General features: G+C 38.2%; 1 protein-coding gene across 3 annotated transcripts in view; it reads right to left on the bottom strand.

Annotated features, from left to right (window-relative positions):
• FAM184A (family with sequence similarity 184, member A) overlaps positions 1–11420 on the bottom strand; it is a 210548-nt gene that overhangs the window by 112684 nt on the left and 86444 nt on the right. For all 3 annotated transcript variants that reach the window (XM_006839883.1, XM_006839885.1, XM_006839884.1), the window contains 2 exons: positions 5135–5270; positions 2142–2323 (listed from right to left, as the gene is read on the bottom strand). In XM_006839883.1, the coding sequence (XP_006839946.1) occupies positions 2142–2323; positions 5135–5270 (318 nt within the window). The remainder of the gene's footprint in view (positions 1–2141; positions 2324–5134; positions 5271–11420) is intronic.

Raw genomic sequence — 11420 nt, 5'->3', positions numbered from 1 at the left:
CATGGCTTGGGTCAGTCAGGCACAAGTTCTTGAACTCACACCTTTGCTCTTGAACACCTTCATCTTGTACAGAAGATTGGCCTAATGCAATAAGTCCTTTAATTTGTTAACTGCTACTTCCATGACTGTTCATGATGGATCCAAGCAAAATAAAATCTTTGATAACTTCAATCTTTTCTCCATTTATCATGATGTTATTCATTGGTCCTGTGGTGAAGACTTTTGTTTTGTAAGTATATTAAGTATTTAATTGATAATTACCAGCGACTGGAATTCAAAAGTTGGAAACAAAGAGGAAGGATCAATAGTTGGAAAATGTAGCCTTGCTGACAGAAATAGTGCTGGAGATCACATGACAAAATTTTGCAAGACCAATGACTTCTTCACTGCAAATACCTTTTTGTAAAAAACAGAAAAGACGATTATTCACCAGATGAAATATACAGAAATCAAACTGATTATATCTGTGTGAAGAGACAGTGGAAAAGCTCCATATTATCAGCCAAAACAAGGCCAGGTCAGGTTGTGGGACACACCATCAACTTTTCATATGCAATTTCAGGTTGCAGCTGAAGAAAATTTAAACAAGTACATGAGAGCCAGAATTTAGAGATAATTTCAAGAACATATTTGATGTATTAGATACTAATGACCAATGACCAGAAGAGTTGTATGATGACACCAAGAACATCATACATCAAAAATCATTCAGAAAACAAGAAAGAAGGAAATGACCAAAATGGATGTCAGAAGAGACTCTGAAACTTGCTTTCCAGCATAGAGATACTAAAGTAAATGAAGAAACCAGGTGATAAAAGACCTGAACAGAAATTTTCAAAGGGCAGCTCAAGTAGACAAAGTCAATTACTATAATTAAATGTACAAAGATCTGGAGTTAGAAAGCCAAAAGGAAGAATATGTTCTGCATTTCTCGAGCTGAAAGAACTGGAAAAAAATCCAAGCCTCGACTAGCAATACTGAAGGATACTTTGTACCAAGTACTGAATGATACAGAAGGCATCAAAAAAGATAGAAGGAATACATAGTCACTGTCCCAAAAAGAAATGGTCTTATGCCACCTCTTGAAATGGTGAAACCATTTCAAGAGGTAGCATATGATCAATATCCAAGGTACTGAAGGAAGAAGTCCAAGGTGCACTGAAGGCATTGGCAAAGGCAAGGTTCCAAGAACTGATAAAATTGGAATCTTTCAACAAACTGATACAGCACTGGAGGCACTCACTAATCTATAACAAGAAATAATGGAAGATGGCTAGCTGGCCAACTGATTGGAAGTGATCCACATTTGTGCTCATTCCAAAGATGTGACCCAACAGAATGCAGAAATAATTGGCAATATCATTAATATCTCATGCAAGTAAAATTTTGCTAAAGGTAATTTTAAAATAGCTGCAACAGTATATTGACAGGGAACTGCCAGAGGTTCAATCCAGATTCAAATGAGGATGTGGAACGAAGGATATCGCTGCTGATATCAGATGGATCTTGGCTGAAAGAAGAGAATATCAGAAAGATGTATAACTGTGCTTTACTGACTATGCAAAGGCTTTTGACTGTGTAGATCATGAAGCTATGGACAAAATTGTGGAGAATAAGTATTTTGGAATGGTTAATTGTGCTCACGAGGAACTTGCATACAGACCAAGAGGCAGTTGTTTGAACAGAACGGAACTTAGTATAGTGGGTCTCTTAAAAACTGGAATAGTTATTCAGCAACTTATAAATTATATGTCTGTCTTGTTAAAGTCAGTATGTTGGTATATGGGTTTCTGAGCTGATGTTCATCACCCCTTTGTTTTATAAAAATGTTCTAGGTGCATATGTAATAACATCTTTCAATAATAAGAAAACAAATGTGAATAGCTACGAATGTACTACTACACTGAAATAAGAGTTTACTGAGTTTCTGGCTTGATATATAAGTGTATCTATTACACTTCTATATTTATAAATTGTTAGTCCGGCTTTATACTTTTTTCCTTCAAAATAAAAACAAAAAAACTACTAAAATAAGAAATTCACGGTTACAGTGGAGTGGGAGTAGATACACCAAACACTCAGAATTTGAATTCTTTCCCTTTTTATTTAGGGTGGGCTGTGTCTTTTGCATTGCTCATTACCTTCTCCAGTTCCACAATCTGCTGCTTTTGCTCTTCATCCAGACTCTGAGTTTTGTTTTGTAAAATGGCTCTTTCCTCTTCAAGTTGAGATAATCTCTCATTGGTCCTTGATTTTTCTGATTCTAGATCTTTAATTGTAACTTCTTGGGTCATTTGAGTTGCTTGAAGCATCCCAATATGACCTATTTTTCCAAAAGAAAATCCCTTAATTTAAAAAAAAAATTTGCATCATAATGTAATTTATATTTAATGACACACCTGTACATAGTAAGTAAAATATGTGGTCTGTTAAGAATAAACAGTTCTTTGGTATCCTCAATATGTAAAATAGGAATATTTACCATAGGAATATTTCTTACACAGTAGAAAACCTCAATTCCATTTTCACATCATTTCTGTTGCTCTCTGTACCCAGAACCATCCCATTTTGTTTGGATTTGTGTAAGATTGAAGTAGAAACCACTCAGGGGTGCATATAAGCATCTCCTGAGAATAAACAAGGTAAGAGAAAAAGTATGAGCTAAGGACTCTAGGGTCAAAATGAATAATTTGTTCTTTCCTAATCTCTTCTTCTTTCAAATTCTTTCATAAAAAGGAAGAAATGTGTATGCAGGGAATAAAGGTGGTTGAAATTAAATTTGTTTTTGACAAGAGATCTGATAAGCAAGAGATAAATAAACACTGCAAGGTTATAAAAGAAGACAATGAATAACAAAAGCAATCAGAAAGGAAAGGGGATGTAGAGATGAGTAAAGAGAAACAGACACCTAGAGAGATGAAAAGTGTGAAAAAATGTCTTTTAAAAACAGCATGCTTTCTTGCTTTAGGGCAATGATTCTCAGAGTATCAGGATCATGTAGGAACTCTAGTTAGAAATGGAGATTTTTGCCCCACACCTAGAACTAGTTAATGGGCCCTTGCAATCTGTATTTTTATAAATCTTCCAGGAGAGTCTGATGCAGCTAAAGTTTAAGAACCACTAAGTTAGGGAAGAAGTTCCTGGAAGGTGCAAACAGTTAAGTACTCAACTATTAACTGAAAGTTTGTCGGTTTGAACCCACCCAGAGGTGCCTTGGAAAACAGTTGATCTGCTTCCAAAAGGTCACAGTCTTGAAAAGCCCATGGAGCAGTTTTACTCAGTACACATGGGGTCACGCGAGGTTATCATGAGTCTGAATCAACTTAATGGCAATTAACAGCAACAACTTTTGTTGTTGTTAAGCGCAACGGAGTCGGTTCTGATTCATAGTGACCCTTAATAGCAGGGGTGGGGAACCTTTCTTCTAAAATTTATAGCGTCATTTGAGGGATACACAAAATTATCAACTGAAAAATTATCCTGCTATATTTGATCAAACATTTCATTCACTCACCCCTAATGTGATGGCTGGTGTCCTGGTGTGGCACTGGGGGTTAATGCGTCAGTCTGCAAAGTCGTTTTAACTGCAAGGTCAGCAGTTCAAGCTCACCAGCTATACCTCAGAAACCCTATACAGGGTCGCTATGGGTCAGAACCAACTCGACGGCACTTAACAACAACAATGTGATGGCTAAGGAGTTCTGTTACAAGTCAGGCTGCTAACCTCAAGGTCAGCAGTTCAAAACTACCAGCTATTCTGCAGGAGAAAGATAAGACTTTCTGCTCCCATAAAGATTTACAGCCTTGGAAACCCTGTACAAGGTTGCTATGAGTTGGAACCTACTCCACAGCACACCACCACCACCAGTGCAACGGCTGGAACTGAGGCTGCCTTGGCAGGGTCATACCAAATGATTTTGTGGGTCTTATATGGCCCACGGGCCAGATGTTTTCCACCCCTGCTTTATAGAGTTTCTGAGAAGAGGCTGCTGGGTTTCAACTCCCAACCACGTGGCTAGCAATTCCGTGGTTATCAGTGAAGTGCCACAGCAAGACTCCGCAATGACTCTGTTGTTGTTTAGTTCTGCCAAGTCATTTTCAACTCATAGCAACCTAGGGTTCTGAAGAATTGCTGGTGAATTTGTACCGCCAACCACTGCAGTTCAAACCGACCTTGTTGCCCAATGTTTATCCTACTGTGCCACACCAAGACTTCCCACAACAACTTTGTTGTTGTTGTTGCTAAGTGCCGTCAAGTCAATTCCCACCCATAGTGACCCTGTATAGGGGTTCCAAGGCGCAGCTGGTGAGCATGAACCGCTGACCTCTCAGTTCAAACAGCTTTGCAGTCTGGCGTGCATTAACTCACAACACCACACCAAGATTCCACAACAACTTGGGGTGATAATGTGCCACTGAGTCAGTTCCGACCCATAGCGACCCTGCACAGGGTTTCCGAAGCTGTAAATCTTTACCGGAGCAGAACGCCTCATCTTTCTCCCAAGGAACAGCTGGTAGTTTTGAACTGTTTACCTTGAGGTTCACAGCCCGATTCATAACCACTACGCTACTAGAGCTCCTTACAATAACTTTAGCGGAAAAGAAATCTGGGATTCACTGATGAACCAATCAAAATCAGATGATACCGTCTAACCATCAGTTCAAAAGCTTCACCTGGCACACCAGACATGCAACCAAAATGTGATTTCAGAACTGACACAGGTCACATACCTTGTCTAGTAAGGAATAATTACTGAGCACATCAGTCACATTAGGAAAGACAATTAGCTTTAGTGTGTAAAAATACCTTCACATATCAGCCCAATGAAATGAACAGATGGTATTTATATATAGTTCCCTGATTTAAAATCAATGTTCTTAAAAGGCAAAGTCTCTTACAGTGCATCAACTTTTTTTTAGTGATTGAGTTACTGGTGATTTTACCTTAATTTTTCTATTCAAAATATATACTAAAAATAATGTATTTGCTTGTTAAGATAAAGTAATAAGATATTCTTTGAAATATTTAGAATCTAAAGAATTTAAAAATATGAGAAAATGAATTTTGTACTGAAATAATATTTAAGTATTGGTCTTAGCTGAGGACTACATCAAGAGCTGTGGTCAGACATACTAGCTTTGAGGACAAGATCTGAAGCTTGCTGTTGTAAACGTTCTCTGGCAGCTGCTAGCTCACTTTCCACTTCCTTGTGCTTGCTTAATAAGGTCATTTCTCCTTCCTTGGTATCATCAAGCTGTTTTTGAAGAACCTAAAAAATTCAAACAGTCATTATTAATATACAATATGTTAAGTAATTTATTTAAGTCCTAATAATCAGGTGGAGGTGAAGCAAAATGGAAATGTCAGCAGCTGAGTCCTCACAACTATTATAGAAGACTGTTCTTGTTTAGTGCCGTTGAGTAGGTTCCTACTCATAGTGACTCTGTGTCAGGTTTCTGAGGAGCCACTAGTGAGTTTGAACCACCAACCTTGCAGTTCAAACCAAACTTGTGGTTGAATGCTTACTGTACAGTGCTACATCAGGACTCCATTTTAGAAGACAGCAATCAAATATTGAAGAAAAAAATGTTAAGTCTCAGAACCCTAAATATCAGAGAAAAGGTAAAATACTGATGGGTCAGAGGAGGGGAAATAAGGGTACCTTCTTCTTACTTTCCTCACAGTGTGGGCTGTCTTGGGGTGGTAAAACCAGTGCAGATTGCACTAAGACATACAGTTTGCAAACAGTCAGCCCAGAGGGAAGGAAAGTCAAGAAGGGAAGCCTAAGAATGCAGCCTGGGGCTATATGGGTCGGTTTGGAGGAGGGAGAGGCATGCAGCACACAGTGAGAACCAGAATTTGTAAACAGCCAGGCCTCAGTGAAGGTGCTACAGGCAGAGACAAGTGTGAACACACACCTAAGAAAAGACACTCACTCCCCAAGATAGCAATGTGAGCAGAAATGCAGCTCCATCCCCCACAACAATTATAGGGGAAAAGCAGCAAAATAGCACAACCATCAAAAAACACAAATTTTAAACTCTGAAAATGAATCCAAATGTTAAAGCAACAAGTCATGTACTGAAGAAAGAATGAAGCCATTGACAAGAGAAGCAAACACAGAAAGCAATTCTGGGGAATGCGAAAAACCTGAAATTCAGAATTAACCCAACAAAATATTCAAAAGCTTCAAGTCCAACAAAAAATTGTAAGGTAGACAAGAAAGCAAGAAAAGAGGACCTAAATCAAAGAACAGCATGAAGAAATAGAAATCACTCTCATGGAAGTAAGAACAATAGAAAAAACAGGGAATGTCTAAACAACAATTTGAAATACACAAAGAACTCAATGATCACAGAAACAACAAATTAATGGAGATTGTAAAATAACAACAAAAAAATAAAATAAACAAGCATAAGGACTATAATTGAAAAGCGAAATAATACAAATGGAAAATGCAAGGAAGGTATACAACAATAGAACTGAATAGGAATAAGAGAACTAGAGGACAAAACAACTGATTTTACTGTATCTCAAGAGAAACAAGGGTTTCGGGGGGTAGGGGGGAGACAAAGATATAAAAAGAAAATTAAACAAAGCCAAATGAACTACATGCCACATAGTCAAGAGAACCAATATATGTATTATGGGAATTCTAGAAGGTAAGGAAAGAAACAAAAGAATGGGAAGAATATTTGAGGAAATTGTGGCAGAAAAATTCCCAGATATGAGTAAAGAAATGAACCTACAAACCAAGAAGCTTGACAAATTCCAAACAGAATGAATCCAAAGAGGTCTTCAACAAGACACATTATAACCAAGATAAGGAAAGAATATTAAAAGCATAAGAGAAAACCACAAAATAGCATGTCCTCAATATGAGTCAGAATCAATTTGTGTGTGTTTGGTTTGGGTTTGGTTTCAATTAAATTAAATGCTGATTTCTCCCCCAAAACTAAGGAAACCAAAAGGCAATAAAAAGGTGGCTTCAAAAAGATTTTTTTTTGGGGTGGGGGGAGTGTAGAGGGCAGGCTTGCAGGGTATACCCTTTGGTTGGTTGATGATGCATGGAGGGGTTTGTAACCATGGCAATGAAATGATATACGACAGAATGAATGTAAAACTAATGTTCTCCCATCATACAATTCACAATAAAACATTAAAAAATTTTTTTGGAAAATGAAATGAAAAGATAATGGAATTTTTCCATGAAAGTTTTTTACGCCCTCTCATATATATAAAATCCTGAAAGGAAACAACTGTCAATTAACATTCTTTGTCCAGCAAAATACTTTTAAAAATAATAATGAGTTCAAGATTAACTCATCTAAATAAAAATTGTAGATTTCCATTACCACCAGACCTGCTGTGCAGGACTGCTAAACAGTTACCTTCAAGTTTAAAGAAGGAAATGTCAATAACTATCTAATACAGATCGTAGGGAAGAAAATTAAAAAAAAAAAACAAAGATGGGGGCAGTCTTCCAATAAAGATAATGGCACAGCGAATGGAAAGACCTGTTGTAGGGCATTTTCAGTAGGTAAATTTAGTTGTTATGTGCTACAAACCTCATATCAAATACATAAGGAATAAATACAAAATTATCATAACATATCATGTAAAAAGTGATATAATAATAGAGGTGGTGAGAGAGCAAAGAATTAAAAAAGGAATTAAGTATGTTAATATTTGTAACTTGCTCTGTGTATGCTGCTGCTACATAGAGCCAATTCTGACTCTGTGACCCTATGTAGGGTTTCTGAGACTATAAATCTGAACGAGGGCAAAAAGTCTCATCTTTCTCTGGCCAAGAGGCTGGTGTATTCAAACTGCTGACCTTGCAGTTAGCAGCCCAATACAAAACCAAAGTAACATAGTACCAGAGCTCCTTAATTGTTTGTATCAAGGTAAAATAGGTTGTTGTAAATGTAGGATCTCAAAGTAATTTTATGGTAATCATTGAAAAATTCCTCAAAAATATACACAGAAGATAGGAAGAAAAAAACCAGATAGACTCAACACAAGAAAGTAATTTGGTGGTTCATACCTACCAGCTACTCCTTGAGAGAAAGATGAGGCTTTCTGCTCCAGTAAAGATTTACAACAACAAAAGACAAAGCTTGTGGTTAGTAGTTCAACTTGAAACCCACTATCCTACCAGGGCGCCTTTTCTTCAAAAGGTTGTTTGTTGTTGAGTGCCATTGAGTAGGTTCTGACTCATGGAGACCCTATATAGGGTTTCTGCAGAATTTGTGGTTCAAACCAACCTTGCAGTCCAGTGCTTATCCACAGAACAAAGAAATTACATGGCACACAAACAATATTAACAAAATGACAGAAATAAATTCCCTAAATGTAAATGGATAAACTCTCCATGCAAAAGAAAGCAATTGACTACAAGAGACATATTTGAGGTCCAAGGATATTAACAGACTGGAAGTGAAAAGATGGAAAAGAATATTCCATGCAAATAGTAACTGAAAGAGAGCAGATTTGCCTACATTGACTTCAGACAAAACAGATTTAAATAAAAATCTATTATGAGATGAAGGACATTATATATTAATAAAATGAACAATCCAACAAGACAATACAACAGTCATAAATTTATATGGACTCAATATCCATGCACCTAAATACAAAAAGCAAATACTGACAGAACTGGAAGGACAATTCTACAATAATAGCTGTTGTTGTTATTTGTTGTTGTTATGTGCTGTGGAGTTGGTTCCGACTCATAGTGAGCCTGTGTAGGGTTTCCGAGGCTGTAAATCTTTATGGGAGCAGAATGCCTCATCTTTCTCCCACGGAACAGCTGGTAGTTTCAAACTGCTGACCCTGAAGTTCACAACCCGATTAGTAACCACTACACTACCTTATTAGGTGTTGTCAAGTTGGTTCTGACTCACAGTGACACTGTCTATGGTTTCTGAGACTATAAATCTTTATGGGAACAGAAAATTTCATCTTTTTCCATGGAGTGGCTGGTGGATTTGAACTGGCAACCTTGTGGATGTACCTATCCTGCAGTGCCAACAGCACTCCTACAATAATAGTGGTGGTGGTGATGATGGTGGTGTGCCGTGGAGTCGGTTCCAACTCATAGCAACCCTGCATAGGGTTTCTGAGGCTGTAAATCTTTGAGAACAGAAAGCCTCATCTTTTGCCAGCAGAATGGCTGGTAGTTTCGAACTGCTGACCTTGAGGTTAGCAGCCTGACTCATAACCTCTACAATACTAGAGTATGAGATGCCAACATACCACTGCAAATACTGAACATAACTTCCAGAAATAAAATCAGTGATGAGACAGAGTACTTGAACAATACCATATACAAATTAGATCCAACTGACATATATAGAACTTTCTAGTCAACATTAAAGTAATTTATTTTTTGTCCTAGCACACAAGATATTATCTAAGATAGATTATAAGTTAGGTCACAAAACAAGCCTTGCAAAACTGGTGTGGGGTGTTGCCTGACCTCCACTGACTTTACAAGAGGGAAGGAGGAGAATCAGCAGGCCAAGGCCAAGTTCAGTGATGTGCATCCAACCTATTTCTGCAATTGCCATCAGAAGCAGGATTCCTTATAATGGCTCCAGACTCATAGAAGCATAGGATTTTGCAAGAGAAAAAAGAGAGGAGCAAAGGAAGTAAAACTTTTGTTTCTTAGATGGGTTGTTTTGGTGTTTGTTAACTGCAATGGCTGAAAAGAATGTAAAATATAATGCTGAGGGGAGAAAAGCAGCCTTTGGAGTTGCCTGGGGCAAAAGTCAGGCTGGTTAAACAAGATGGCTGATAGGGGGATGGAGTCTAGTGGATCCACCCTGCCAGAGGCCCAAGGTCATATGTATTCCAGGGGTGGAAAAAAGTTGAATTTGAGTATTTCTAAAAGGAGCTCTGGTAGCGTAGTGGTTACGAATAGGGCTGCGAACCACAAGGTCAGCAGTTCAAAACTACCAGCCACTTCGTGGGAGAAAGATGAGGCTTTCTGCTCCTGTAAAGATTTACAGCCTGGGAAACCCTGTACAGGGTCGCTATGGGTCGGAACCGACTCGACGGCACTTAACAACAACAACAAAAGGACTATGTATTTATGTGACTGTGCTATGGATATTGCTTTCTCTCACCCAGTATTATAAAACAGAGCTACTAGTGTAATGGAAATAAAAATTGGGAATTATTATAGAGCACTTGTAATCAGCCTCATGCATATACTTGATTAGATTTTCTAAAAGTGGAGTTAAAATTTGCCCAAAAGGAATACGCTTTTTGTTTTAACCTTTGCAGAGTATGGGACTTTAGGTGGAATCCTGAGCCTCATCCAGAACCCTCAGAGTCCAAACATTTGCTTTTGAAAAGACACCTAGATCTATTCAGAAGTGCTGACAGAATAAGAGATTTACAGATCAAGAAGATCTACAGGAGAGAGGGGGAAAAAAGAGTATCTTTTTAAATTTCCCTTCCAGTAAGCAGTTTACTACTTGATGCACTAAGGCAGTAAAGTTTGTACCAATCAGAGAAAAACCCATTCTAGGGCTGAAAGTTAAAGGGAATAGGTGAGCATACATCACTGATAATCAGCTGGTTCTACTTGTTGAGTAGAAGCAGGGTCAAGGCAATGATGAGACTGTTAAGCTGACTCACAGAGGTTAGAGATGAGGGAGGGCTGACTGGTCTGAAGTGTAAGGAACTGTGTGGATTACTGAGCCTTCCGGCACCAAACTATCTCCCACAGAAAGGGTTGAGAGAGAGTATGAAGGGGCCAGTTGATCGAAAGTGCAGGGAGGTGTGCGTGTACTCCCAAGCTTGCAGCTGGTACCCATTTTACCTTGGATGTCAAGGGCTGTAATGACCAGAACCCTAACAAATGAAAAGAAGCTTGTTTGACAATGTGAACTAGTGTAAATTGCTACAATTTGATGGGCTAGACTTTGCTTATGGATGCAAATACTGAAAGTTCCAATCAGAATGGAAGGTTCTTCAGTTCAAGGAAAATGCTTATGTCCTCAGAGTATTGGACTGATTGTTGTTAAGTGCCATCAAATTGGTTCTTAATCATAATGATCCCATATAGGGTTTCCAAGGAGCAGCTGACAGGTTTGAACCTGTGATCTTACAGTTAGCAGTCCAGTGCTTATTGGAGAGTGCCACAGGGTTGATAAGGATGGGAAATTTAGAACTTGGCTATCAAAAATGGGGAGATAAGGACATGAAGTAAACTGCTTACATGCTTTCATAGGTGTGTACTTATTCTCAGAATGAGTAGGATTAGGGAAAATCCCCAATAGTTCCTTCTTTTCCTGATGGACTGTGCAAAGAGAGGGTGGGTAAAGGTATGGATAAGATTATATGATTCATATAAGTAGATTCGTGTTATCTTTCAGTAATCCAAAACTTGATTGGAACTTAATCC

The sequence above is a fragment of the Chrysochloris asiatica genome, unplaced genomic scaffold, assembly GCF_000296735.1.
Source record: "Chrysochloris asiatica unplaced genomic scaffold, ChrAsi1.0 scaffold00027, whole genome shotgun sequence".
Taxonomy (NCBI): Eukaryota; Metazoa; Chordata; class Mammalia; order Afrosoricida; family Chrysochloridae; genus Chrysochloris; species Chrysochloris asiatica.
Note: the sequence above shows the minus strand (reverse complement) of the source record. Positions and strands in the feature narration are given on the sequence as shown.